Source organism: Nyctereutes procyonoides, unplaced genomic scaffold, assembly GCF_905146905.1.
Source record: "Nyctereutes procyonoides isolate TBG_1078 unplaced genomic scaffold, NYPRO_anot_genome, whole genome shotgun sequence".
In the NCBI taxonomy this organism is placed as follows: Eukaryota; Metazoa; Chordata; class Mammalia; order Carnivora; family Canidae; genus Nyctereutes; species Nyctereutes procyonoides.
In genome coordinates this window covers 10,041,962-10,068,686 of record NW_026575040.1, presented here as the reverse complement: position 1 = coordinate 10,068,686, position 26,725 = coordinate 10,041,962, and the positions used below count along the sequence as shown (strand labels likewise).

Sequence of the window (26,725 nt, the reverse complement as noted above, 5' to 3'; positions counted from 1 at the left end):
ACTTTATTTTTTTAATTTTTTTTAATTTTTGTATTTATTTATGATAGTCACACAGAGAGAGAGAGAGAGAGGCAGAGACACAGGCAGAGGGAGAAGCAGGCTCCATGCACCGGGAGCCCGACGTGGGACTCGATCCCGGGTCTCCAGGACCGCGCCCTGGGCCAAAGGCAGGTGCCAAACCGCTGCGCCACCCAGGGTTCCCTCTCTGGTTCTGTCAAATAAATAAACAAAATCTTTAAAAAAAGAAAAAAAAGATTGAGTGCTTCCTATGGGCAGCCTGCAAGGTGCCAAGAGGGCGTCCAATTCTACCTTGTGCTCAGTTCCCCAAGTCAGATGCCCTGGCAGGGGGCTATGTCTGCTCTGAGGGATCTGTCTTAGGTTGGATTTCCCCCAGCTGACCCTGAGGCAAAGATTCAAGGAAAAGCAATTTCTTCAGGAGGTAATCTAAGGAAGCACTGGGAGGGGAGGCGGGGAAAGAGACAGGGAAAAAGGTGGCCAAGTCAAGATATGCCAGGATATGTGCAGAATGTTCCTCAGAGTTCTCCCCTCTATCCTAAGGGTGAGGGAGCTGGGGGATTTATCCACCAACTCCCCATCTCTCACTGGGTGAGGGATGCCCCCAAGGGAAGTAATTCTCTAGCACTTTCTGGTCTGGCCTGCCCATAAGCTTCTCTGGCCAGAAAGAAGCCCTCGGCAGAGCATCTCAGATGCTCAGTGTGAAAACTGAGCCCCGAGAAGATACAAGCAGTGCACGGCTTAGAGCTGCTCCAGGGGCCTTTTACTGACTGGCACAAAGGCAAGCCCCGAGGGCCCAGTACATTCCCCCTGCCCCATCACCCGAGAGAGGTACTCACCGATGCCTGGTGCACTTGAACCAGTTCAGGATGTCTGTGCATCGCGTGTAGTAGATCTGGTCAAAGGGGTGTGCGTATGATTCCTGGACAGTCACGGCATAGCTGAGAACCAGACAGGAGGTGGAAGCTATGGTCAGTGAGTCTGAGGCTGAGCTGATATGCAAGATGGGCTCTCCTTCCCCAGCAGAGCCGGGCCGACAGGCAAGTGTCTGGGGGCTCCAACCTCCCCCTGCCCCTCATCCTCCTCCTCATGCCCTGAATGCCCTCCGCATTCAAACCTCCCTGGCCCCAGGTTGGATCCAAGACATATCCCTTACTGCCCTGTGGCCCAGCTCATTTTCTGAAATTCTAGTTCATTTCTCAGAGAATGAATAAAGGAGAAATTAGGTTTATTCTATAAAGCTCTGGAAGGCAGAGCCAACAAGTTTTAAAATATTTTGTTCGTATCTTTTTTGTTGTTGTTGTTCGGATCTTTAGTTTTTAAAGTACAGGCATGGAAGCTGATCCATGTAGCAATTCTATGAAGTAAGTGGTCCCATGTTATAGGTGAAGAAACTAAGGCACAGAGAGAAGACTGTCCAGGACCCCACAGCCGATACCAGTAACTGCTAATATTTATTGAGTGCCCTGCATTAAGTGTTTTAAGCCATTTTAATCCTCACAATCTTGTAAGGTAGGTGGCATGTCTATCCTCATTTTACAGACAAGGACAGTGGAGAAAAGAAAGAGTAAGAGACTTCCTCAAGGTCACTCAGTTACCTCCTGCTCTCTTCTCCCTCCAGTAAAGCTGGGGAAACATCAAGTACATGCCCCAGACCTCCTAATCGAAGTAGTATTTTGTTATACTGCCTGTTGGCTGTAAACCTGAACAGTGGGTGGAAGTCACGGGGAGGAACATCTCAGCCTTAACCCATAAGCCTTTCTACCTGCCTGCCCCCAGCAGGAGCTGTATGAAAAGGCGGTCAAGCCCGGATGCTGAAGGAAAGATTCACACTTGCTATGCAGGCTGGGAGAGGGCCCCAGCTGAGACATCAGGAATTCATTTTTATGTAGGCTGGTATTCCTCACTGTTTCCCCCCAGACGGCTCACTGACCTGGGCCAGATGGCCAGATCCAGGCTATAAAAGCCCGTCTGCTTTGCCTGAGGAAACTGTTGGTTTGCTTGCAAGGGGGCTGGGCAGGCCAGCTCCCTGAGTGGGTCCACAGCAGGCTCTCTGATGCCCAAAAGGTCAAAGATCTGGAATTCAGAAAGAGGGCCCAGGAGCAGTCAGCAAGGCACAGGGACTCAGGGTGCTGGAAAATTCTGGCTCTTTGAAGCACTGAGGATGTAAGGAGGGTCCCTGCTCAGCCTCTACCAGCCAGCACAATGGAGATGTGTCAGAGGCACACATCTATGCAGACATGGGCCAAATCTGGTTCTATCTCCAGGCTTGGGGACACTGAGGCAGCTCAACAACCACCCCAGGCTTCCCACAGGCTCCTTCCAACTCTCAGATTCCATGACCCTAAGCTCACACATGGCTCCTGAATACCCCCCTTTAGGTCAGGAGAATAAATGGCTGAGAGTGCATGAGCTCTGGGTCGCATTTGAACCCTGTCACCTGTCAGTGGCACGTCCTTGGACATGTTACTTAAATCATGGAAGCTTCCTTTTCCTCACCTGTAAATCCACAACAAATATTCACATAGTCATTGTTGAGGATCCAGCCAGGCAATAAGAGTGTCCACCTCTCAGGGTGGTGGGAAGATAAAGCAAGAGAAGATGCGTAAAATTCTCAACGCAAGATAATGCATGGAAAGTTGTTAATGGATGCACAGCGTCTAATAGATGCTGGCCACCACTATTATGTGACTACCGTGGGTCACCTCCTGTGCTAGGCACTGAGATGAACTCCCTGAACATGGTGGCAGAGAGGAGGAGGAGAAAGACCCACGCACAGAACCGACTCCCCACCTTTGTTAAGCACTCAGGGTGGGGGTGCAAGCACCCCTTCCAGTCCTACCAGAGACGGTGGGTGCTCAGAGGAAGGGCATCAGCCAGACAGAGGGGCGAGGGAGTGTCACCAGGGTGGGTCCCGGCTCTGCAGGGGTGCACAGGGCCAACCGAGTCTGGAAATGAGACCTTGTATCCACTCCAAGTCTCCGAGACGAAGTGGGTGCCCCCAGTTTCATGGCTGGGCAGCTTAACATGCTCATTTGCCAACATGCTAATGAGGGACCAGATTAATCTTGTAGAGCTGGGCTTTATTAGCCAGGAGAGGTCTCTCCACTGGGTTTTATGGTGGAGGGGACATAATTAACAAGAAACCCGCCAAAAGCACTAATCCAGCTGAGAAATTCTCCCTAAGCGGTCTCTGGGGACCAGGGCGTGTTTCTGCAAAGACACAGACTAAATCTGTCCACGTGTCATCGGCAGGGGAGCTCAGGTGGGCAAGCCCAGAAGAAGATATGCCATGTCATGGGGCACCGCCTGCAAGGCCTCCTTTTTTTTTTTTTTTAAGATTTTATTTATTTATTCATGAGAGAGAGAGAGAGAGAGAGAGAGAGAGAGAGAGAGAGAAACAGGTTCCATGCAGGGAGCCTGAGGTGGGACTCGATCCCTGGACTCCAGGATCACACCCTGGGCTGAAGACAGCTAAACTGCTGAGCCACCCGGGCTGCCCAAGGCCTCCTCCCTAGGAACTAGAGAAGCCCTCGGGAGGGCCCAGACTTCACCTTAGTTATAGGCTCGGTCCTGGTCCTCCCATTGAATGATCGCCTCGGCTGACAGCCAGCTCAGTGCGGGCTCAGCTCAAAGTGCTTTCACATTCCAAATTTACTGATGTTGGGGAAGTTTCAAAAATTAGAGAATTTGCTTTGAGTTTGAACTGATCCACTGTTCAGAGTGATCCGTAGTGGGGGGCCAGAGAAGAGGGAAGTGAGGATGAGCTCTGCCATCAGGGAAGGCTCCTTGGAGGAGAGAGGCTGGGTGGGAGGACCTGGGGAAGGCAGAGCAAGGCGGACAGGGAGGGGGTATTCTAGAGGTGGAGATATAGCAAAGCCAGGGGCAGGAAGCAAGTGTGTCTCAGCCGGGATGAGGCTGCCGAAGCTGGAGTCTACAAACCAGGGACTAATAATATGCAACTTCACCTGACAGCTCTCTCACCTCCTGGGAAATAAAGGTTAAGTGCACCGAGACCAGAAGGGGCAAGGGGCCGGAGTAACCGCAGAGTCGTGCGGGAAGCTTATGAAAAATGCATGTTCCCAGGCTCTACCCCAGACCTACAGAATCGGAGTCTCTGGGGCTAGGACCCAGGAGACTCTGTTTCTCATCCACGCCTCCAGTGAGCCTGATGGGCATTAGTCTGTGAGAAGCAGTTCCTGCAAAGCCAGAGGTATCAACAAGAAAAGACAGTAATTGACCCTTACAGTCCTGAAAGCCCTTTCAGTGAAACTGGTACCCTGATCCTCTAACAAGCTTGTGAGGCCAGGGTAATTATTCTTCCCACTTTACAGAGCAAACTCAAGTGGTTCAGAGACTTCCCCCGAATCATTACAGCTAGCAGGTGGCAAGATCCAGACTGGAATGATCCAAGGTCTTCTCATTACAGATCTCGTGTTCTTCCCACCTCACCTGAGAGGTACACACTGTAGCACTGCCTTCTGCTCCAGCCTCGACCCTATAGGGCCTCCCATCGAGTGCCCAGTCACCAGTGATCATGCCAGTATGGGCAGAGGTCCTCTATTTGCCCAGCCCAGCCCTCTGGGACCTGGTGCTGCCCGTCGTGGGGCTGGGACATTCACCCTCGCACGCACGGAGCCTGGACAGGCCCCCTCCCCTGTCCTCTACCATCTGCCTCCCCCACTGGGCCCTCATCTTAATTTTATTCATTTGATTTATTAACATCTAAGTGGCAGAGTCGTCCTGGTCAGCACAGCCAATCAATTCCAGGGTTTAATTCGGTTTTTCCTGATTGGGTCTCTGGTCACTATCTTTCTGCTCACCAAAATCAATACTTTAACCTTGTGCTTCAAAGTCAGGCTGTCTGCAGGGCCCTGGCCCATTCCCCACGGACCTAGCGCCGCAGCCAGAAGGCAGCCAGCTCTTCTGCAGAGGCCCTGGGCCGCTCTTCCCCGGGTAGGCTTCCCACCCCCACGAGCCAGAAGCAGCAGAGTCCCCTGACCCGCCCTCCTTGGGACTGGCTGCTGGCTGCACAAGTGAGCCGCTGCACCACTGCCAGTCCCGGGAGACCAGGAAAGGCGACACGGTATTGGAGAGTAACCCAATTGGACCGCAGTCACTCGCTGCACCCTGCCTGGCTGTGCACGGGCATCGAGCCTCTCTGTGCCTCTACTTCTTCATCTGTAAAATGGCTGGGAAGGGCAAAGGCAGGGAGGGACAAGGGTTCATTGCCAGCTACCCCAAGTCAAGGCCCTCCACCTGGAGCTCCCACAGCCCTGAGAGTCAGAATCTACACAGCTGGGGCCCGGCTCTCGGTGCCTGTGCTGTGTCCCCAGCCGGACTGCACGCCCACGGAGGACAGCTCTGTGCCTCCTGATGCAGCTGCTGTCCCAACAGTACCAAGCCCAGGGGGAGGCCCCCCAGGGAGGGCCCGGCCTTCTGAGACCCACATCTTACCTCTCCCAGTGGCTGCACACGTTGGGGTCCTCGGGGTTCAGGGACAAGGCAGTTTGCAGGAGGGAGAAGACAAGGAGCTCTGTCAGTGAGAGTGCCATCCCGGGCCCTGTGGAGGGGTGGGGGGCGGGGGGGAAAGCAGCAGCTTCATTAATCAGACCAGTTTCCTGGGCATCTGTTCACCACCGAAACTTCTCACACGAAGCAGCAAAACAGACTTGCTAAACAGACTAAGTTTGCCCTCGACGTCATGTAATGAGCATTTGGTATTTCACACTTGCAGGCTTTGACTACACTTCACCAGTTCTGAGTAACCGAGGAGTGGGAAGTCTGAGTCAGGGAAAAGATGATATTCCGGGCCAGGGCTTCTGTAAGTTTTTTGGCTTGCAGACTGCCTGGAGAATCTAATGAAAGGGGGGCGCCTGGGTGCCTCAGTCGGTTAAAGCCTCTATCTGCCTTCAGCTCAGCTAATGATTGCACGGTCCTGGGAGGGACTGAGCCCCACTTGGGGCTCCCTGCTCAGCTGTGAGCCTGCTTCTCCTTCTCCCTCTACCTGCTGCTTCCACTGCTTGTGCTTTCTCTGGCTCGCTCTCTCTCTCTCAAATAAATAAAAATCTTAAAAAGAGAGAGAGAGAGAGAGAGATAATCTAATGAAAGTTCAAGGAATCTTCCCCAGAAAAATGCCCATATGCATGACTTTTGGCTTTAAGATCAGGATGTCCTCAGGCCCTTGAGCCCACGCTGGGACCAAGAAGTCCTGGCCTTAATGCAGTGTCTTCCCTCTGTCCCCTCCCCCTCGTCTTTGATGTGCTTTTGCATGTCCAGGTCTCCCCACCCAAACTCCTTCTTGCAACAAAGAAAGAGAAGAAAGGTGTCTGGAGTGGCCCCTGGGGAAGCTGAGCTGGGAAAACTCTCCCAGGCCAACCAGAGGGGCTGGCCCTTGCTTCTCTTGCTGCTATGGGCTATCAGTCACTGACCCCCACCCCCTAGCTTGACGCACACTCCTGTCACTCCCACTGAGGAATGAAGGGCTGCTGGGGGGCTTGCAGGAAGCAGCTTGTAGTGTTTGATTCAGGCCCCTGAAGTTACAGCGTATGGCAGGTATCATAGGTAGAGCGTATGGTAGGTGAGCCTACACAGGGATCCGTCCCCTTAGTCCCCTAAAAGGTCCCCAACAAAGGCTCTTCATAGAGGTAGAGAATCATTAAGGTGGGTGTAGCAGCAGTGACCCCCTAGGCTCTTTCCAGCCCTGGCACTCCAGGACCTTGTGGCCCTAGAGCGAGGGTTCCCACCTGTGTGTGTGTGGGGGGGGGGATCCGGGGTGGGGGTGGGGGTATCTAGCCCAGGGGAGATGGAATTCATATGTGCTCAAACAGCAGCTATAGAATGAATGAACACCGTGACTCAGAAAGATAGCACTATTTTTCATGTATACACAGATGCTATCATGATTTGCTTAAAAGCTTTACTGAATTCAGAGTAGCTTTTCTTCTCAATCTGCCACGCTAAAAAAAAAAAAAAAAAAGCAACTTCTAAGAACTGGGGGGCGGGGATGGTATAGAAAATATTTTGACATTGGAAAGGGGTCCCTACGCTTGAAATGGTTGAGCATCCAGTCCATTGGCCCTGAGCTTGCCAACAAGAAAGGACTCGCACCATTCAGGGACAGACAAGAGTGACATGCACGTCACTCATACCCCCATCTGTACCGGGAGGGAAGCTAAATAGAGCCCCCGTCTTCGTGAAAGGTTAAATACTCTCCTCCTTGTCCCCAGTAATTTCCTCACCAAATTCTTTCTTAACAGCTCCTTCAAAGATAAACAAATTGTCACAAATTCTGTATAACTGTAGGGGTCCAAATTAATGATTAATGAGGTTTTTCTGTTTGAGATCTGAAAATAATCTGGCTAAACAAATTCTGAAAATCAGTTCGGAAAGAGAAAAGCAATTCTGGTGTTTCCACTCAGCAAAGTCCAGGAGGATGCAGGTCATAGCCCCTCATCTCCCCTCCCCACTTACCACCATCCGCCTGCCACCCCCCCAAGTCCCTGGAAGCCTAAGGTGCCCCTCCACAGGGGGCAGGGCACAGCCTGGAGCACACACAGCTCTAGGGCTGCAGGACAATTCAGCTCATCCCCCTCCCAGAGGAGGAGCCACAGCCCGGATGAGAAGGAGCCTGCCCAGACAGGGCATTAAGTTTTGGGAAAAATCAAGTGTAGGATGAACATCATCTTCCAGGTGGAATTTGGGCAGATCAGCCATCAAATAAATAAAGAAATAAAGGAAGAGACACAGTGCTCTGAAAGGCACAGCATCACAATGCCCGCAGGAGAGGTTGCCCCTTTCTGGTTCTCTCTAAGGCCCCAGTCTCACTAACTCCACCACTCCTCTCATCTCCCGAGCCAACCACCCCCCCCAAACCTCATCTTCAAATTTCAGAAGCTTCAAGCATCAAAGGATGAAGCTGCTTGGATTACAGGAGACTCGATCCACGGTGACAAGAGAGGGGTGGGAGATGGAGGCAACTTCAGATCCTTGCTAGAATATGGGAGATCTTTTAAAATCTCCATGAAAACCTCTTCTCTCGGAGTCAGATCTGGACAGGACAGTTTGGCTGATGCCCACTGGCAGTGAGACACCTGGGTGCTAGGTGCAGAGAGGGGGAGGGGGATAAGTGTTTGGATAAGCACGCAGGAAGGGGAGGTGACAGGGGGCACAGGGACACGGGCAGCCAGGCAACCTCACACCTCTGTCCATGCGGTCATGTTAAGGCCAGCAGAGCAGGGGACATTCACCCCCAAGCCTGGAACAGCCCTGCTACCAGCCACCACATAGTCCCCCATCTGCGATTACATCTGCCTCTGTGGAAGTGTGGGAGGGGAGCAAGGAAGAAGGATGCCCAGCCTGAGGGTGGAAGGCCCCCGTCGGACTCCCTCAGCCCTTCAGACTTTCTTGGAACCTGGCCCAGTCTTAAAGATGCAACGTTATCACCCACACTTCCCCCTCTGGCCCAGACTGGTCTCTCCTGCTCTTTGTTCACACTGCCCCCCCCCCCCTTGCCCTCAACACCCTGTCACTGTTGTCAACTTTGCAGTCCAAGTACCATCAACCCGAGGTCCAGCTCAGGCTCCCCTGCTGGGCATGGCACCTACTGGGTGCCAGGCATGCTCCACGCATGTAGCTTATAGCCTGGGCCACATGGCCCAGTGCTTTCCACTTCCCATCCCACGCTGCCAGGTTTTCCAGCCTGTGTACTCCGTCTTTCCCACATGCTGCAGAAACGCCTCAAAGGTTGGGTCCAGTCCCAGGCCAAGCTAGTCAGCTCCTTTCGGGAACCAGTTTTAGAAAAAGTATTTCTACTTGTCTCAGACAATTCACTGAGGCTAAGCAAAGAGTGACCAGAAAGGAGTCACCCGCCCCCCCCATGGGGGCAGGGACTCCTGGCCATGAACCAGAGTGGGGCTTCCCTGGGCTCTCGCTCAGAGGATGGATCCCAAAGACATATGCTCACGAGATGACTGAGGGAAAATCAATGATGCCGCCACTGTTGTTATTAGGCTGACTCCATTCGGAGTGACAGAGGTTAACATATCGGGCACCATCTGATTTAGGGCATTAATAATTAAATAAGAAAATGCCCCTGGTTTCACTTCAGAGAAAAAGAACATGTAAATAGATCAGTTGGTTCTCCTCCCTCTGGTCCATGCTCCCTGCATATTAAGGAGCAGAGAACGGAAGTGAAGTTACAGGTATGAAGTGAAGTTGCAGGCATGGGGACATTTCCTTCCTGGCAGTGGGCTATTGCTGCTTCCCACCTGATGAACCAGGCCACAGGCTGCAGGGGAGAGAAGGTGATTGGAGGTGAGCCCTCACGCCTTCCCGCAAGGTGTGATCCACCTGCACACCTGCCCCAGGCTGCACTGATCAGCCAAGCACACCTGGACCACCACCAGCAAGCGGTGAAGTCCCCCAGGGGGGGCTCGTGGAGACTCTGTGGAGTAGAAGGGATGTAAGAGGGACAGACCAGGGAAAGGGGGCAGGCAGAGAAAGGGCATCTGGGGAGCAGGAACAGCATAAGCAGGCACACGGAGGCAGGGACGTGTAGGTGGTGTTGGAGGCAGAAGAGGGTTTGCACTGCAGAGCAGGGGTTGGCCACATGGGCGATGCTGGGAAGCATTTTCCAAAATCAGGTTCTGTGCAACACTAGTCCCATTAGATATTGATAGAAATCTCCCAAAGACTTCCACGAGCGAATTAGTTCAGGAAATGCTGCGTGTGCTTATTTCCGCATTTTAAATATTCCAGTGTTATCTGACCATACCTTAGGCTCTGAGAAGACCCAAAGGAAAGAAACCTGTTTGTACTTTGTTTGATCCACTGTTTTCCAAAGAACTCTTTCCAGAAGGAGAGGTCCTCAGGGTACCGGTTTGGAACACTCTGCTCCCCTCTGTCAAGGTCCCGTGTGAAGGAAGCCCTGGTCCTGTCGGTAGGCATCCTTGGTGTTTTGTATTCATTTGTTCATTCTAACACTTGAGGGCCTTCTGTGCCTGGCACGTGGTGATAAGGGGACCTGCCACTGGATAACTCAAGAGACACTGACACCACAGCAAAGGATCCCCCCTTCCAGCAGCCAGAACTTGTTCTTGCCTGGGTGGGCCCTGCAGGCCAGGCAGACCTTAGAGACCGCAGCATCCTCTGGAGGCCCATGCCTTCTGCTGGCATCTTCTGCAGCCATCACCAGCATCTGTGGAGTCCAGCCTGATCTCTGGTGACAGCTCACACCTGACCTGATGCTCACATCAGCCAAGATGCATAAAACTGGGGCAGAGGGCAGACAAACAGATGGCCTCTGCCCTGGGGTCAGTCGTTAGACCTCACCATTCATCTGTGCAAAAACCTTCCCCCACCTGCTTCACTTCCACCACCTGCCTCGTCCTCCTGACTGGGCCCAAATCTTGGCTACAGGAGCCTAGTCCACGCGCCTGGAACCTGCTCTCTGCCTACCCCCATATCTTGCAGGGAGTCCTTCTTTCCCAACAAATCTGCACTGGCAGCAGGCGTGGCGGAGGTCAGGCGCTATTTTGTGGGCCCTGAGAGGTTCCCACTTGCACAACACTGGGCAGCCATCGGTAGTAGCTGCTTGGCCGAGAAACGGGTCGAGTGGGAAAGTATGTTGTGAGCGATGAGTGATGCCTGTCATAAGCCCTGGGTGGGGAGGGACACACAGGTGCTACGAACGCATTGTCCTACATGGTTGAACAGTTGTGACTAGCTTTGGAAATTGCTCCTCTTCCATATAAACCATCTAGATGTGGCTTCAGCTCTTCCCTCTGGGCCTTAGAACCTGCACATCACTTTCCCTCCTTTGGTACCACACTACTAGCACACACATCACAAGAGCAGAGATTTGGGCCTGTTGTGTTCACTGCTGTCCCCAGCACCCAGAGCACTGCCTGCACGGTGGAGGGGCGTTCAATACCCCTCATCAACCGATTATTGACTCTACAGCCAAGTGCCTCCCCCCACCTCTCAGCCATCCCCAGCCTTAGGCTCTGCCACAGTGCTTGTGTCTGGCCTGCCAGAGGCCACCGAAGATCTGTCCCAACAGCGGGTCATCCTGCATGGGGCATTCCACGCTGCGTTAACACTGCCCCGCGGAGACATCAATCTGTTGGTGACAGATACAGTGAGCACGGCGACATCCTGAGAGTGATTCAAAGACTCCCGCCTGAGCCACCCCACCAGCGCCGGGGTACATCTGCTCGGGGGACAAGCACAAGGCGGGCATTGAAGCCTACTCAATAGTGCAAGCTGCAACTGGGGACTGATGTGTTCCAAGCACCTCATGAAAAGGCGCTTTCAGGCTCAGGGAGCCGCAGAAGCAAGCCCCAAACTGGGACTGATAAAGCAAACGCCTCACATCCCTCCCAGCATGTGGGTATATATAGAGAGAGATTTCTATCTTCTTTTTATAGAACACACACACACAAACACACACACTTCTCTATTTTTTTCTGAATAAAACAAAACAAAACAAGTTGCACTCAAAGGGGCAAAGGCCAAGGTTATCATCCCGTCTGGCAGGCCTTCCCCTTACTCTGACCACTGATCTCTGAGCTGGCTCCCAGTCCCCAGGCCCCTCTCTGTTTACTGGCCTTGCTGGGTCTGATTAATGTGAGATGAAAAGCAGAACTGCTATCAGCCCCATAATTAAGAGGCTTCACCCTCTGCCTTGATGAAGCCTCCTGCCCTCCAGCAATCCCACCAGGGGCCGGGTTTATGTCTAACGCTTTCTAATCTCTCTGCACTTAAAAAGAAAAAAAGTTTTCAAAATAAATCCACAGCTCTTAATCTCTAAAAGAGTGATTCCCTGACAGCAGGAGCCAACAGAAATCCCCAGTGCCACCGTGGAGGCGCTGCCAGGTGCCAGCCCACTGGGATAAATCAGAGGGGATCGGAGTTACCTCCAGAGACATGGTAAACGTCCTCTTCCGAGTCTGGGCTCTGCACTTGATAAATTCTGCTTTTCCCTTGCCTGGGAAGCCTTGGGCTGCGAATCCTAAAAATGGCACCATGGAGGTCTGCAGCATCCATAAATCAGGGTCAAAAGACTGACCCGTCCCCTACACCCTCAAGCCCTACAGACCAAGTGGCCCTTGCATGAGCCAGGCTCAGAGAGAAATCTTGGCATATTCCCAGGGAGGGGGGAAGGGGTGGATAGAAACTGCTAGGTCAGTAAAGCACCCCCCTTCCTTCCCCACTGTGTGCAGCCTCTGCATTCCAGATCCTCAACATCCTCCAACAGGCAGCAAGTGCCTCCTCAGCCTCCTGCCTCTCCAAAGATGAAGGGAGAAAACTTATCGGTGTTCTTAGGCCATTCCACTTCTCACAAAGCAATTACCTCCATCTTCCCATTTCTCTGCAAATCAGCGCACGCTCAGCTGGCCTGGCCAGCCCGGAGGCCTCCTGCCCCTCTGGGCCCAGCCTCCCCGGGCCTGCTCTGCTTCCCTCCCCCGCCCCTCCCAGGGCTTCAGGGTTCTCAGAACCGTGGGAGGTGCACACGCTCCAGCATGAAATCATGGATCTGTCCATACACCCCCAAAGATAAGTCAGTCACTCGGGGCCATACACCCCCATGGAGATGAGTCCCGTCCTTGCCCACTCAGAACAACAAACATTTCTCAGCCTACAGGATGTGAGCGGCAGTGCCTGGATAGGAAGGAGGCTAAGGGACAAAGTGCTGGGGAATCACCACCCTTGGAAGGTCAAGTGTCACACCTGGGCTGAGGTGAGGATGACAGATGGGATAAGCCACAGAGTGTCAGGACTGGCACCGGGGCCTGGAAGCCTCAACAGTCCAACGCCTCATCCCACGAGAGGGGAAATGGTCCCCAGAGGACTGGTTCAAGGTCACATGATGCGCAGGTGGCTGGGACTCACGCAAAAGGAATAGTGAAGCCGGACTGACATTATTTGAATCCTGACTCCATCTTACTGGCTGCACAACCTGGATAAATCATCTACCTGCCCCAGGGTGTGGCAGGTAGATGGGTGTTTCACATGGGCCACAGGGGGCACCAGCGACTTCACAGGGCTGTTAGGGTATTCAATGAGTTAGCGGTAGAGCACTTGGCCAAGCCCAGCATCTGGCACGTAGGGGATACCCAATAAAATATTCATTTCCTCTCAACCCACATTCCCCCTCCTCAGAGATCCTTCCAACCCTCTAATTCTGACTTCTGGAATTTCTAAGGAGCTGGAGGATAAAAAATAATATATATATATATATATAAATAGATGGAAAAATCCTCTGTGTGGCTATATATATTTGGTGACTACTGGCTCAGTCTTCACTGTACACTTGTCAGGATAGGTCTCATGTTTCATCCACACAGCATACATTTATTGAACACTTGCCAGTCACTGTGAACACAGAGGTGACTCAGGCAGGCCCAGCCCCCAAACCCCCAAACACCTGCTGGAGGGGTGCGTGGGAATGGCCATGAGAGGGCCGTGGACCCAGGATGTGGCTTAATTCAAAGCAATGAGGCCTCAGGCAAGTGTGATAGGATATCACAGACCTTTGCAGGAGATCGATGCTTAACATCCCTGCAGGTGCCTCCCATGTTGACTCTGACCCATCTCCATTCCTGTGGCCTCTGAATCCACTCTTGATTAGCACTGCCTGTTCTGAAGAGAGAACAGTCCGGCTGCCCAGGACTCAGGGCAACACGTCCTACTGGGGTCTTCCCTCCTAAATACCAGCTCTGCTCAAGAGCAACTCAGCTTTCCACAGGCCCCATCCTTCCCCTCTGCCTCTGAAGGTCACTAACTTGCCTGTGTGACCAGAGAAAGGTTGCTTTCCCTCTCTGAGCTTCACTCTCTGCTTATCCCAAAGGCTAAGGTCAGACTGCACCATCTTCTGGACCCTTGGAGCTCTAGAAGCTCACCTACAACGTGTCTCCGTTCCCTGCCCTTCCCCTCTTCTCTCTCTTACCCCATTCCCAACCTGGGGCTTGCCCCATCTCCCCAAGCAAAGAGACAGAGCAAGTAGGAGAACTGGAGTCTAATCCGGGATCCCAGAGAGCTCCTTTCACTGCTATGAGTCTTCTTTTCCTCTTTTGACTACATGGGCAGGATGAAAGAGCAAGAATCCCTAGGGAGGATTGAACCATAGTCCAGGACTGGGAATGCAGAGATCAGCAGCACTGTGATGCCTGTGACCTTACTTCCCACCCCTCGCTGTGCATTCCTCAGCACCTATATCAGGGCACACGCTGCCCCCTCACATCTTGGGGGTTACTTCTCCCCAGGCAGGGGCTAAACAGGAGGACCTGGCTGTGCAGCCCACAGACATGGGCATCAGACTAGGGCACCTCTCTAGGTTTCCTTCTGGAACCTTCCACATATATCTAGGCCAGAAGATTCTGAAGCTAAATACCAACTGTCCCAAAGCCTGAAGATGCCTATGCTTGTGCATTTGTAGTAGAAACATGAATCAGTGTGTTCTGTAAAGCAACTTGACAATGTATAACAACATGTTTTTAATGTGTATCTTTAACCTAGTATTCTACTTTGCAATTTAAATTTTTTTTTTTTTTAAGAAATTGGCCTCGGGCAGCCCCAATGGCCCAGCGGTTTAGCGCCACCTTCAGCCTGGGGTGTGATCCTGGAGACCTGGGATTGAGTCCCACGTCGGGCTCCCTACAGGGAGCCTGCTTCTCCATCTGCCTGTGTCTCTGCCTCTCTGTCTCTGTCTGTCATGATTAAATAAATAAAATCTTAAAAAAAAAAAAAAGAACTGTTTAAAAAAAAAAAAAAAAGAAAGAAATTGGCCTTGATTGCAGGCTCAAGAATGTTTGTTGCCCCATAAGGGAAAGGAGGGAAACTGAGTGGGGAAAAATTAGAGAGGAAGACAAACTATGAGAGACTGCTGACTCTGGAAAACAAACAAGGGATTGCAGAAGGGGAGGTGGGTGAGTGGATGGAGTAACTGGGTGACGGGCACGAAGGAGGGCACGTGATGAGATGACCACTGGGTGTTATACTATCCGTTGGCAAATTGAATTTAAATAAAATATTTTGGGATCCCTGGGTGGCTCAGCGGCTTAGCGCCTTCCTTCAGCCCAGGGTGTGATCCTGGAGTCCCCGGATCAAGTCCCACATAGGGCTCCCTGCGGGGAGCCTGCTTCTGCCTCTGCCTATGTCTCTGCCTCTCTCTCTCTCATTCTGTGTCTCTCGTGAATAAATAAAAATAAAATCTTTTAAATAAATAAATAAATAAAATATTTTAAAAATTGTTAACAGTAAATTTAATTTTAAATTCAACTTAAATAAAAGTTAACTATGAAAAAAAAAGAACGTTCGTTGCATCATCTCTTAATAAAGAGATGTTTGTTGTAGCACTGAAACAATCCAGACGCCAAAATCAGTAGGGCCCTTGCTAAATAAACTCCATCACGTCTACGTAACAAAATACTAAGCAAACATTAAAATATTGATGTGCGGAAAAAATATGGAAGCTTATCCTCTAGAGCATTAAGAGTGATCATCTTTCACGGGGGCTGGAGGGGAAGGAAGCAGTATCATAGGACTTGTGCTTCTAAGTCATTATTTTTATTGTTACATCAGTGTTTCCTACGAGAAACATTATCACTATAATCAGAGACGCAAAGATATTTTAAGATAACGTACATATGTTCATCAACATGGAAAGATAACCCTGATGTGTTAATATATGAAAAACACAGGTTACAAAAGAGCATGCACATCATAATCACGTCTATATAAAATGCAGCGTGCGTGTGTGTGGTGTGTGTATTGAGAGCAAGCGAGATAGAAGGATGTCCGGAAGGATGTGTTAACAAAGATATCTGGCTGATGACATTTTAGGTGACTTACTTTCTTCTCTATACTTTTCTGGATGGTTACATTTTCTATGATTAGCTGGCTTCAATTTTAAAATTGAAAAACCGCAATAAAGCCATCTTCGTTTTGGGAACCAAGAAGGCAGTGCCCCCCCCCGCCCCCCAGCCCACCTTCCTGCGGGTCCGGGTTCTCCTCCACTGCCCCTTGGGATGCCTTTTCCCAGAGAACAGGGATTCATCAAGCCCGAGCCTGCTACCCCTAGGGACACAGGCCACTTTCCGGGGCTCTGCAGGCAGCCCTTGGAGCCATCAAGCTGGGGCAAAATTGCCATTACAATTGTATGGCATGTGTCCATGCTGTGATTGTATCCGTGCCGTGATTAAAAACATTATGCCGTTTCAAAGACCCAAAATGATCTGCCGACACAGAAAAATGGAAGGATAATGTATGATTCTGTCAGCTGTATTCAGTATAATAAATGAATCAGGTATTCAGAATTTAAAAGAAATTTATTGCAGTCCTTTGTTCGCGACACTGATGAATTCTGGCTCACAGCCTGGGCAGGTCGTCCTGGGGCACTTCACCTCCCTCCAGGGCTTGCTCGGGGCCCCTCTACCCACGCGGGCTTGTTCCTCCAAAGGTAACGATAACCTGGAGCCCTATAATCGTAATCGGCTCCTGGATCCTCATCCCACCTCCATCTCTTACCAACTGTGCGACCTTGGATAGGTCACTTAACCTCCGGGAGTCCCAGCTTCCTCCTCTGCAAAGCAGGAACACTAAGAAAACCTACTCACAGGGTCAGGAGAAGCCAAAGAGGTATGGGTTGTAAGAAGGCCTGCAAACAACAAAATGCTGGGTAAAATGTGGTCACTGCCCTCTTGCTGGGGCGTGGGGGCGGGGGTGGGGTCTGCACACAGAGAGAATGAGTCCTTATTAGGGTCCCCGGCCCGAGAGCTGCCCCCTTGGGGTGGAGAAAGTTTGCCAGAAAGGAGAGAGGACAGAAGATGAATTGCAAGGGACACCTGGGTGGCTCAGTAGTTGAGCGTCTTGCCTTTGGCTCATGGAGATCCCGGGGTCCTGGGATCGAGTCCCTGTGGGGAGCCTATCTCTCCCTCTGCCTATGCCTCTGCCTCTCTCTGTATCTCTCATCAATCAATCAATAAAATCTTAAAAAAGAAAAAGATTTAAAAGAAGATGTATTTCAAGAAGGTGGCAGTCTGGCTCAGCCCAGGCCCTGCTGACCCACAGCCTAAGCTCCAGAGGATTCCAAGTCTGGAACCAGAGGCCAATTTGCCTGCGCTTCTGGCTTGCGCTGCATCTGACAATCACCTCCACAGCTGCATGCGTTTGTGTTAAAAAACAGTTCCTCTGAACTCTGGTTTCCTGGAGGAGCAGGAAGCTCATTTGCCTTCCAGAACTTCAGGACCCCACACACCATCCCCAAGGAAGGAACCACGAACACAGCACCGTTGCAGATTAAAAAAAAGAAAAAAAATGTTCCGCATCTTCCAGGTTTAATCTACAGAATGGCACACAACTCCCAGATTCATTGTGTTCCTGGCCTGATTCTTTGTTGTTTATTTCAGTATTTTCCAGGAAATTGTTCATTAAGGATAAAAGCACCTGCTTACTGTAAGACAGCATTACACAAAGACTCTGGCATGGGGGCCTGGGAAGAACATTAATTAATGAAGCAAAACTGAACAAACATGCTATAAATTAAAGGCTTAAAGAGAAGCGTCTGGCATTGAGTGGCTTACGAGAGAAGGCTGAAATGAAGCGTCATATTTTTAGACCATGGTGGTGTGAAAAAAAAATGGGAGAAAAAAAATTACAAAAGGTGGCAGAGGTAATGATCTATTTCTAGAGCAACTAAAGCCTGTGCTTCCATTAAGAGAATTATAAATCAATTCTGTTTTGTCTGGGGGCATATACACGCCGTGTGTGTGAAATTAAAAAGCTTAACATGTCAGAGTAGTTCGTTCTGAGGGCTTCTACGGAACAATGTGGACTAAGGTGGTTAGGTGAGGGCTGGCAGGTCAGGAGGAGGGAGGAAGAGGAGGATCTGAGTTGTGTCACAGAGTTAGGCCTCACTGGGCACCAGCAATCCTGAGCACCAGTGTCTGAGAAGACAATGTAGTCAAACCCCAATGAAGTAGAGCCTTCGATTAACCGGAATGCCACTGTACAGCTAATCACGCCCAGTGGTGCCCATCAGGCTTGGTTCTCATCAAGTGTGTGCTTCCACCCTAGAGAAGTGGTTCCTGCCCCACAAATGAGCGGGGCCTTCCCCATTCTGGGCCCTCCTGGGAAACAGTCACCAGGGCTAGCTTCTGCGCCGGTAACTCATTAGCTTCCTTTCCCTCTCTCCTACCTACTCCTGAACAAGACAAGGCCTTTAGGAACCACAACCCATAAAAAAAAAAAAAAAAAAAAAAAAAGGAATCACAACCCAAAATCATGCCAAATTCCAACAAATCCAAAGAGATTTGTTCCCACTCAATATAATCCACTTACCAAGGCCAGAAGGGGAAAGGGCATATTGCAAAAGGATTTGGGTAGCAGGCATTGGAACCAAGTCTTCTCGGCCTCCCTTCTAACTCAATAGGAAATTCAGAAATCTGACCAATCCCTTTCTCAAGGCAAAATGGCGGTGGGGCAGGTTTCCCCTCCAGCTCCAGCTTCTCGGGGTTGGCCCTTACCCCAGGCAGGCACCCGCCTGTGAAGTGCTAACCTCTGATAGGCTGAATCACCAATAGGAAGCTTGTGCCAAGTCCACAACACACTCCTAATTCTGTGGTGTGCTCACAGGTCTCTAAATCTGCCATCACATACGCAGGACTCAATGCGTAGGAAGAATGGAAGGCAGGCCAGAAGCCTGAGAACCAACATAGGCCTCCAACACAGGACACAGGTTTGGCTGTGCCAAGAGAGGGAGAAAAGAGAGGGGTGGAGAGGTGGGAACTGGGTCTGTGGACACTGCCCTGGGCACCTGGCCGATGTCACTCCATTCTCACAGTAGCTCCAGGAAACGGGTGTTATGATCTGTTTGCAGAGCCTCACAGTTTGGAAGTGAATGATCTGGCTCTGAATTCAGGGCTCATCCATCTCTGTACTTCCAATTATGGCTTTGCTCTTCAGAATCAGAGCCTCTGTGTGTATGTGTCTGTCTGTCTGTGTGCAGGTGTGTGTATGTGTGCCATGCATCGTATGCTGGGGGAGGGATGGGCCATCTCTTTGGACCAGAGCCTCCTCTGAGCTCACTAAATTTGGGCAGAGAAGAGAGGACACTACAGTATGGTGAGAGAAGGACTAGCCTGTGCTATCTTGTGTGACCTTGAGCAAGTCTCCTGCCTCCTCAGTGCTTTGTTAGCAGAGAGGAAGCCTGTATTAGCTGGAGCTCCTCATCTGAACCACAGAACTCAGAAAATGATGGACTATTTTCTCAACTTTTCCAAGGATGGTACAGAGCAAATACCATTCTAGATGCCTAGGAGAAAAGTGGATCCATTACAGAGAGTGGATGTCATAGGGCACTAGGGCTGAATTCTCCCTGGAACCTGGCTGAGAAAGTTCTAGATGGTCTTTAAGTTTCCTACAGCTCTGACATCAAGAGATGGGGCGGGGGGAGGGCGCGCTGCATGCTTCCTCTACAGGAACATCACCGGGCAGGGTGATGCTCCTGGGCACAACCAAGGATACAGATGAGGAAGCCAGACCCCCTGGACCAGATTAGCTTACTTTACTATACCCTCTCTCTGTGTGTTCCCCTTGTGTCATCCCTTAGCCTAACTACCTTCTTTAATGTGACAATCCCGCCCTCAGCTGTGCTTTGAAGACAGGGCTCATGGGGATAAGCCCTACCCCTTACTCTCTCCCCTAAAGGGCTAGTTTGGGTGCTAGTGGCAGCAGTAACTGGCAAGAGATCTGAATGTGATGCAGAACTGAGCCCACAGCCCCCCTGTATCTCCCCAGCGTTCAGAAGATGAGGAGATGGTTCTATTACAGAGGGAGCCATTGCCCTAGCAAGGTAGAGCACTGGTCTACGCCCCATGAATGAGCAGGGCCCACCCCATTCAGGGCTCCACACGGAAAATATTCTAATAAACTTGAAAGCTGAGGACACTGTGAGCCCTTGTTAACACTCAGCTCCACGCGTGGAGCCCCCGGGGCTGGGCTGCATCCAGAGGCAACCGGGAAGGAGCGGTGCCCAGGTGGGGTTCAGCAGCCACCTCAGCATGCCTCTCAAGAAACATCTCGCCCAGCTGTAGCCGAGGCATGATCTTTGCATCTAAAAGGACATATCTCGACGGAACAGGCGCGTGCCACACTCTGGATGGCTCCACAAAATGAAGATGAGGATCAAATCACCTCGAGGGAAGAAGGCAGAGCGGACATTTATTTCAAACCAATTTCACCCACTGTGGAGCAATCACTAAAGCCAAATGGTAGAGCTGTGCATCTATGTGTCGCGGCGTATAAATGCGGGAAGGGCAAGGGAGCGAGCATGGCCACCAGCCTGGCACAGCTGCTGAGGGGGAACTGGTGAGGGGACAGATCTGCTGACAAGGCACCCATGGGCTCTGAGCTGAGCACCCACCCAGGGACAAAGAAACCCAGAACCAGGCCTCTCACTGGGTCTGGCATAATGGCTGTGTGACCCTGAATGAGTCACTGTACCCCTCTGGGCTGCTTCCTCATAAGAAGGGGCTAGAATCACTTTCCAAGTAAGTGAGCTCATCTGAGGAGAGGGCATGGGCTTACAGGCCTGAGTCTGAGCTTTCTAGAATCACCCACCAGCCATGGGACCATGGGAAGACCCTTTTAACAGCTTCCCTGGAACTCCATTTCCCCGTGTATAAAAGGATGCTGAGTGATAGTTCTTTTGTTTTAGAGCCCAGCCTGGACTCTCACTAAGGTCCCTTATAGCTCAAAAAGATTCCACGGTGATTCTTTGCAGCAAGAGCAGGTGAGAGGGAAGAGGGGTTCCCTCCCGGCGCCCTCAGCCTCTGGTCCAGTGCTGGTATCAATATACGTTTGATAACTGGCCAAGGATTAGATCAATGAATCAACAACAGGTCTCTTTCTGCATGAGGGAAGTGAGGCCGAAAGAAAAGAGACTTGTCCAAGGGCACACAGCTGAGGGCAGAGCGGACCCCAAATCCAGCACCCCTCCCCCTCCACCCTGCCATAGGAAAGGGAAGGGAGGCCCCTGAGCAGAGCCCCTGGGCGGGGGGCTGGGGATGGTGGTGGTGGCAAGGCCCAGGGAGCCTGGGGACAAGGGGAAGGAGAGATTCCCCTGGAGGCATGTTGGATTCTGGGGACCTGGAATTTACCAGCTCCTCAAAGAACCCCAGTGTCAGCTGATTTTCCAGCCCATTCCAACCCTGGCCCCGGGGTGCCTTCTCTCCTTGGGTGCACAGAGGACCGCGAGTGGCTGGCCAGGGTCTCTCCCTGCCACCTGCTCCAGCCTTCCCCACAGGTATTCCTTTGCCTCCTCCAAACAGGGGCCCAGAGAAGGCGACCAGCTGGAGGGGCAGAGTGGGGGGCTGCAGGGAAGCTTCCTCTCTGCCCTACTTTCCCAGGGCCCTCCGAAACCACTTCCACCAGCCCTCTCTCCCGAGGACGAACGAGACCACTCTGCAGTCTCCTGGTGTTAAAAATCCTTCACCTTCTTGTAGGCTTTTTACAAAGCACATCCTTTTCTGCAAGTCTCATTTGTTCCTAGAGGTACCTGTTGGAGAGGAGGACCCTAAGGCAGATGGGGGGGGAGGAGCGCCCCAAAGTTTCAGTAGTGGAGCAGGGACTGGGTAACATTTGCCCAGAGGTGGCTGCCTCACCCTCACTCTGGCATCTCCTCTGTCCTTGAGGAAGAAATCAGGGTGCTTCCATCACAGAGCTCAGGGCAAGGGCTGAGGCTCTCTCCCCAGTGGGGGGCAGGTGGTGGAGGGTCCCCTCTGGGCAAGACATCTAGCATCCCTCTTCCAACACACACACACACACACACACACACACACACACACTAAATAGTGGTACCCACCCTGGCTGCTCACTCGAATCGCCTAGGAACATTTTAAATATCCATGCTGAGGACCTCACTCCAAGCCAACGAGAACCAAATTTGTGTGGGTGGAGCTTGGACATCACTATTTAAAAAAAAGCTTCTCAGATGATTCTAGTGAGCTGCCAAGGTTGAGAATCACCCGCCAGGACCCCCTGAGGGCAGGGGCTGTGGCCCTCATCAAGATGAAAGCTTACCAAGCAGATGACCTTTCTCAGTCTCTTTCTCCATATTCACCCCCTGGCACAGGTACCTACTGGGTACCTCCTTCCTACTGGTACTGTGCTTCTGCCCTGGACCCACAGGGCACCCTCACCCTATCAGAGTGTCTTTGGGTGGCAAAAGCAAGGGGTTGCTAAGCCGTTGGTGAAGTTCCCTACCACCTTCAAGAAGCCAGACAAGCCCAGATGAAAAAGCAGAGTTGCTGTAATGAGAATGCCCATCAGCCTCTCCCGTAGTACATCTATATGGCAACAGACACAGGGCAGAGGGGCTTGTAGCTCCCCCACCCGCCCCCAGGCCTGCTAGAGTGCCTTGGACACCAGTCCACCCCACTCAAGCCCAATCATAGATGGCCAATGAGGAAACATTTACCAGGTGCCCTGGCACCCGCAGCCAGTCCCATTTGTGGGACAACACGGTCATCCCTCCCTCTACCCATCTATCTACTCCACCACCGCTTTACTGGGCATCTCTGATGTGCCAGGCACTAAAGCTACAGCAGTGAACAAAGTAGACACCATTTCTCCCCACAGAGCACAGCCACGTGGCCGGTGCCACAGTCCCCACTGCATGGGTTCAAAGAAGAGTGATAACCTGCCTGTCACTGGGCAGTGGCTGAGCCAACCCAGGCCCTCCTGTATGGTGAACCTCGCTGCTTAACTGCCTGTGTCCCTTTTCCCAATCCCACAGTGAAAAGCAGCAGGGACTCTCCTGCATGGATGAGAGAATGGTGCTCCTGTGGAGGAGGCTGGAGCCAAGTGAGGGCCCCCCGGTCCCCGAGCCAGAGGTCCCCGTGCCCTGAGGTCCCTGCATCTGCCTGTGTCTTGCCCTCCCTCCCCCTCCCTCCTCTAATGAAAACTCTGAGAGCTGGGATGAAATTCACCTTAATAAGAGCTCGTTAGAGGTATGCTAATGGGGAGGAAGCTGATATCATATGCCCTGAAACCCCAGAGGGAGGAGGAGATGAAAAAAATTCAATATTGAGTTTTGTCTCATTTCAAAGCCACTTTCAAAGTGGCCATAAATCTTCTGTGTGACGTGACATAACGAGGAGCTGCCAGCGGCTCAGGCGTTAATAATTAGCAGTTGCCAGGTGCTGAATGCATTTGACTTTCCAGTCCTCTCCAAGGGATGAGAAGGGGTAGGTGCAAGCCAGGTCCAACGCGTGGGCTGACCCATGCGCACAGCCTGTCCACCTGTGCGCCCTGGCTGGAGCAGAGCTGATGGCCGAGAGAGGCTGCAGAACGTGCCAGAAGAGGGAAGGTCAGGAATCAGCAAGACCCATCTTGACCGGGGCCGTGCGTGTGTGTGTGTAAGTCCACTAGGTGTGTGGCTCTAAGACAAGGCCCTAACGTGACCAAGCCTCAGTTTCTATGTAGGGGATCGGTGAGCGGGCACAGGCCGCGCTGGGCCCCCGGGAGGACCACGTGTGGGTGTTGGCTGGCTTGCGGCCTAGTGGCGTACAAGAGGTGCCCTGGAGTCAGCTGGTGTGAATCAAGAATCAGCTCTGTTAATTACTACCTGAGTGACTTTGGACAAATGACTTAATCTCATAGAGACTGTTTCTTCATCTGCAAATGGAGATGGTAATTGTATCCATTGTGAAAATTAAATGAGGTAATTATACACAGTATCTGATACACTATAAAAACCCCACAAGCATCGCTTCTGTCGTTGTTGGGCATCCAGTGAAGAGCAGCTACTGTCCACACTGTTGGCTTCTTCAGTTCCCCCACACCCCTCTGCCACTGATCTAAAACAGAATCAACAACAACAACAACAACAAAAGCCTGGGTGTTGTCTCTTATCCTTTCTTGTTTCGAATTTGCTGGCTAACTTTGGGAAACTGACTTGACCTCTCTGATCTTATCTAGTCCACAAAGTGAGGATGATGACTCCTGCTTTGACCGATCTGAAGAGTGGTTAGGAAGATCAAAAAGATAATGCTAGTGAAAGTGCTTTGAAAGATATAATGAATGACACAGTGCTAGGTATTATCATTATTGGCTTCCAACAGGAAGGTTGTTCTAGATGTCCTGGTTGGCCTCTCCTCTCCAGGGAGCAAGGGACAGTCTCTCTCAAGACCTCAGAGGAAGAGCCGACATTTCTTCCAGACAATAGCTACAGCAAATTATAGCTTTTAATTCCTACCCGTGTCTAACGGAAGTTCCTCCTTCTGGCTGTTGAGAAGATGTGTGTCCTCTTGCTCTGCCCTTGGGAGACATGTAGTGACAAGCCAATGGTCACCATTTGGATGGAAGTTCCTCATAGTCTAGAACAGTTAAATTTCCAATAAGACATGGCTGGCAAGTGATCATAGAGTACAGAGCCCCGTGCAGTGTGTGCCAAGTGCGACCCACCACTGCCACCTGCCACAGGGTCTCTACTCCATCCAATGAGAGGAATCCACTGACCATATCAATGTCAAGTTGCTAACAAGGTGCTTCCTCTTAATTTCTGTGTTTATGTCTCTGAGACCCGACAGTTGATAGGCTGGCATCTCTCCATGGAGCATACTTCAGCCAGAAGACAGTGGCAGCAGAGGAACCAGACTAGGTTCTCTGTCCTGCTCCTGTTTTGTCTACAAAAATCAGCACCTTCTCAAGGAACTACCATGTCTCCTTCTCACCTTCTCACCCTCTCTTTGCCCACTTCCCCTGCCTTTGCTTCCTCTAACTACTCTCTATGGGTTCCCATAAGGCTCCCACCTGAAAACTCACAGCAAAATCCCACTCCTGAAGCCATTCTTGCCAAGACAGGCATAATGTGGACACCCTTCCTGACCTCGGCTTCGGAAGGGATGGTGGCTGGGTCAGAGCTGCAATGTCCATGGATCGTCCCCTAGCCTCTTCTGCTGCCAGTGAGACCCAAAGGTGAACCTCAGTCATCTCATCTATTCCAAAGTCCCAGCCTAACTTTGCCCTCCCCAACTCTTTGCCTCCCATGGCCTAGGCCTTAACAAACTGGCTTCGTCCCTGCTCCTTGCTCCAAAATTCTGACTTACCACCCCTCTCCAACCAGCACCTTCTTTACACGATGGCCCTATCCAGGGTTCTTGCCAGCCTCCTCCCAAGGACTGAAGCCTCACCCTTCCTCAGTTGTTCACACCTAGAAGATGCCAGGCATTCGGCAAGGACCTGGATACATAACATGCCCGGTCAGATGCTAACAGGAAAGGGAACGACTTGTAACCACGAAGTTCTAGAACTTATGAGAAGATCAAGTCCAAGGCCATTGTCAAGGGATCTGAGAAGGAGCACATATGGGGGACATGAAGGAGGCTGAGGAGTCAGCCAGGTAGGGCAGGAGTGCTCCAGGCAGAGGGAGAAAGAGGGAGTGCACTTGAGGAAGTAAAACTGGCTCTTTCTGGCTGGAACAGAGTTTGAGGCCGTGGTTGTGCAGAATGAGCTGGAGAAGGGTCAGTCCCAGAACACAACTGGCCTTTGACCTTGCACCAAGATAAATGGGCAACCACTGAAAGGTTTTAAGTAAGGGATCTATTTGGCCAGGGTTGTATTTTCAAAAGATCCTTTCCTGATTATATATATATACATATATATATATATATATAAAGTAGAAGTGGACGCATTGATAGGGAAATAAAAAAAATTTAAACGATGGATGGATATCCACACCATGGAATATTTGGCAGCCACTAAAAGGAATGAATGAGAGCAAAACTGGTTGAGTTGGAAGAATTGGAAGAATTGTCAGGGAGTAGTGGGAAGAGAAAAAGTCAGAGGCCAGAGAGCATCACGCTGTTTTCTGAAGCTAACAATCCACACACGCTCACACATACCTGTCTGTACATGACACAGAAGAATACAGAGCGGGTTGTGGGCAAGGGGTGAGGACACGATGCAGGGTAAAAGGGCAGAGGGAGGCAAGTTAAAGGGAAAAAAATTTAAGAACGAGCTAAAATATGCACATGATACGATCGCATTTATGTGAAATTATTTATGTAGAGACCTTCCGGCCTCAGCTTATCCGACCCTTCCTCTGGCCAGTGTCCCCTCTCAGGATCCCTTGGAATGCAAAAAGAGATGTAAGCAATTTCCCACTGGCTGAGACACAGCTAGAGAAGGGATCAGATTGGCTGGGGCTGGGGCAGGCACAATGGTGCTGGTGGCGCAGGGCAGGGCTGCTACATGGGGCCTGGGGCACAATGTCCCTCTGTGGTCAAATCTCCAGATTGCGCTGACTCCACACCCACCCCAGGGGTCGGCAGCCCTTCGGCCAGTGTCTCCCCACTGACTCCCCCCAGCAGCCTGGCATCTACCACATCTGAGCTGTGCCAGCTGTTACTGAGGGTGGGACTGGAGGGTGCAGGGGGAGAGGGCAGGGCTGGCGCCAGGTCTCTGGTCACCTCCCATCCCCACGGTAGGACATCCCATGATCTGATAGCCCCTGCTGGAGCAGGGGCTGCTGGAGGCAGGAACCATCTCTCCCACCTCTCCATCCCTAAGGGACTCAACAAATAATGGCTGGTTCCTGGCCATGGATCCTCCATGAGTAGTGGGAAGCCCTTGGTCAGGTCACTTCCCTACTCAGGGCCTCAGTCTCCAGCGCTGTAAGGAGATGTGGAAAAGAGCGGGCAAGAGG

General features: G+C 51.5%; 1 protein-coding gene across 3 annotated transcripts in view; it reads right to left on the bottom strand.

Moving 5' to 3' along the window:
* Positions 1–26,725, bottom strand: part of MEGF11 (multiple EGF like domains 11) — a 341,459-nt gene that overhangs the window by 213,881 nt on the left and 100,853 nt on the right. For all 3 annotated transcript variants that reach the window (XM_055320208.1, XM_055320209.1, XM_055320210.1), the window contains exons 2-3: positions 5,473–5,578; positions 855–956 (exon numbers count right to left, since the gene is read on the bottom strand). In XM_055320208.1, the coding sequence (XP_055176183.1) occupies positions 855–956; positions 5,473–5,570 (200 nt within the window). In that variant the 5' untranslated portion in view covers positions 5,571–5,578. The remainder of the gene's footprint in view (positions 1–854; positions 957–5,472; positions 5,579–26,725) is intronic.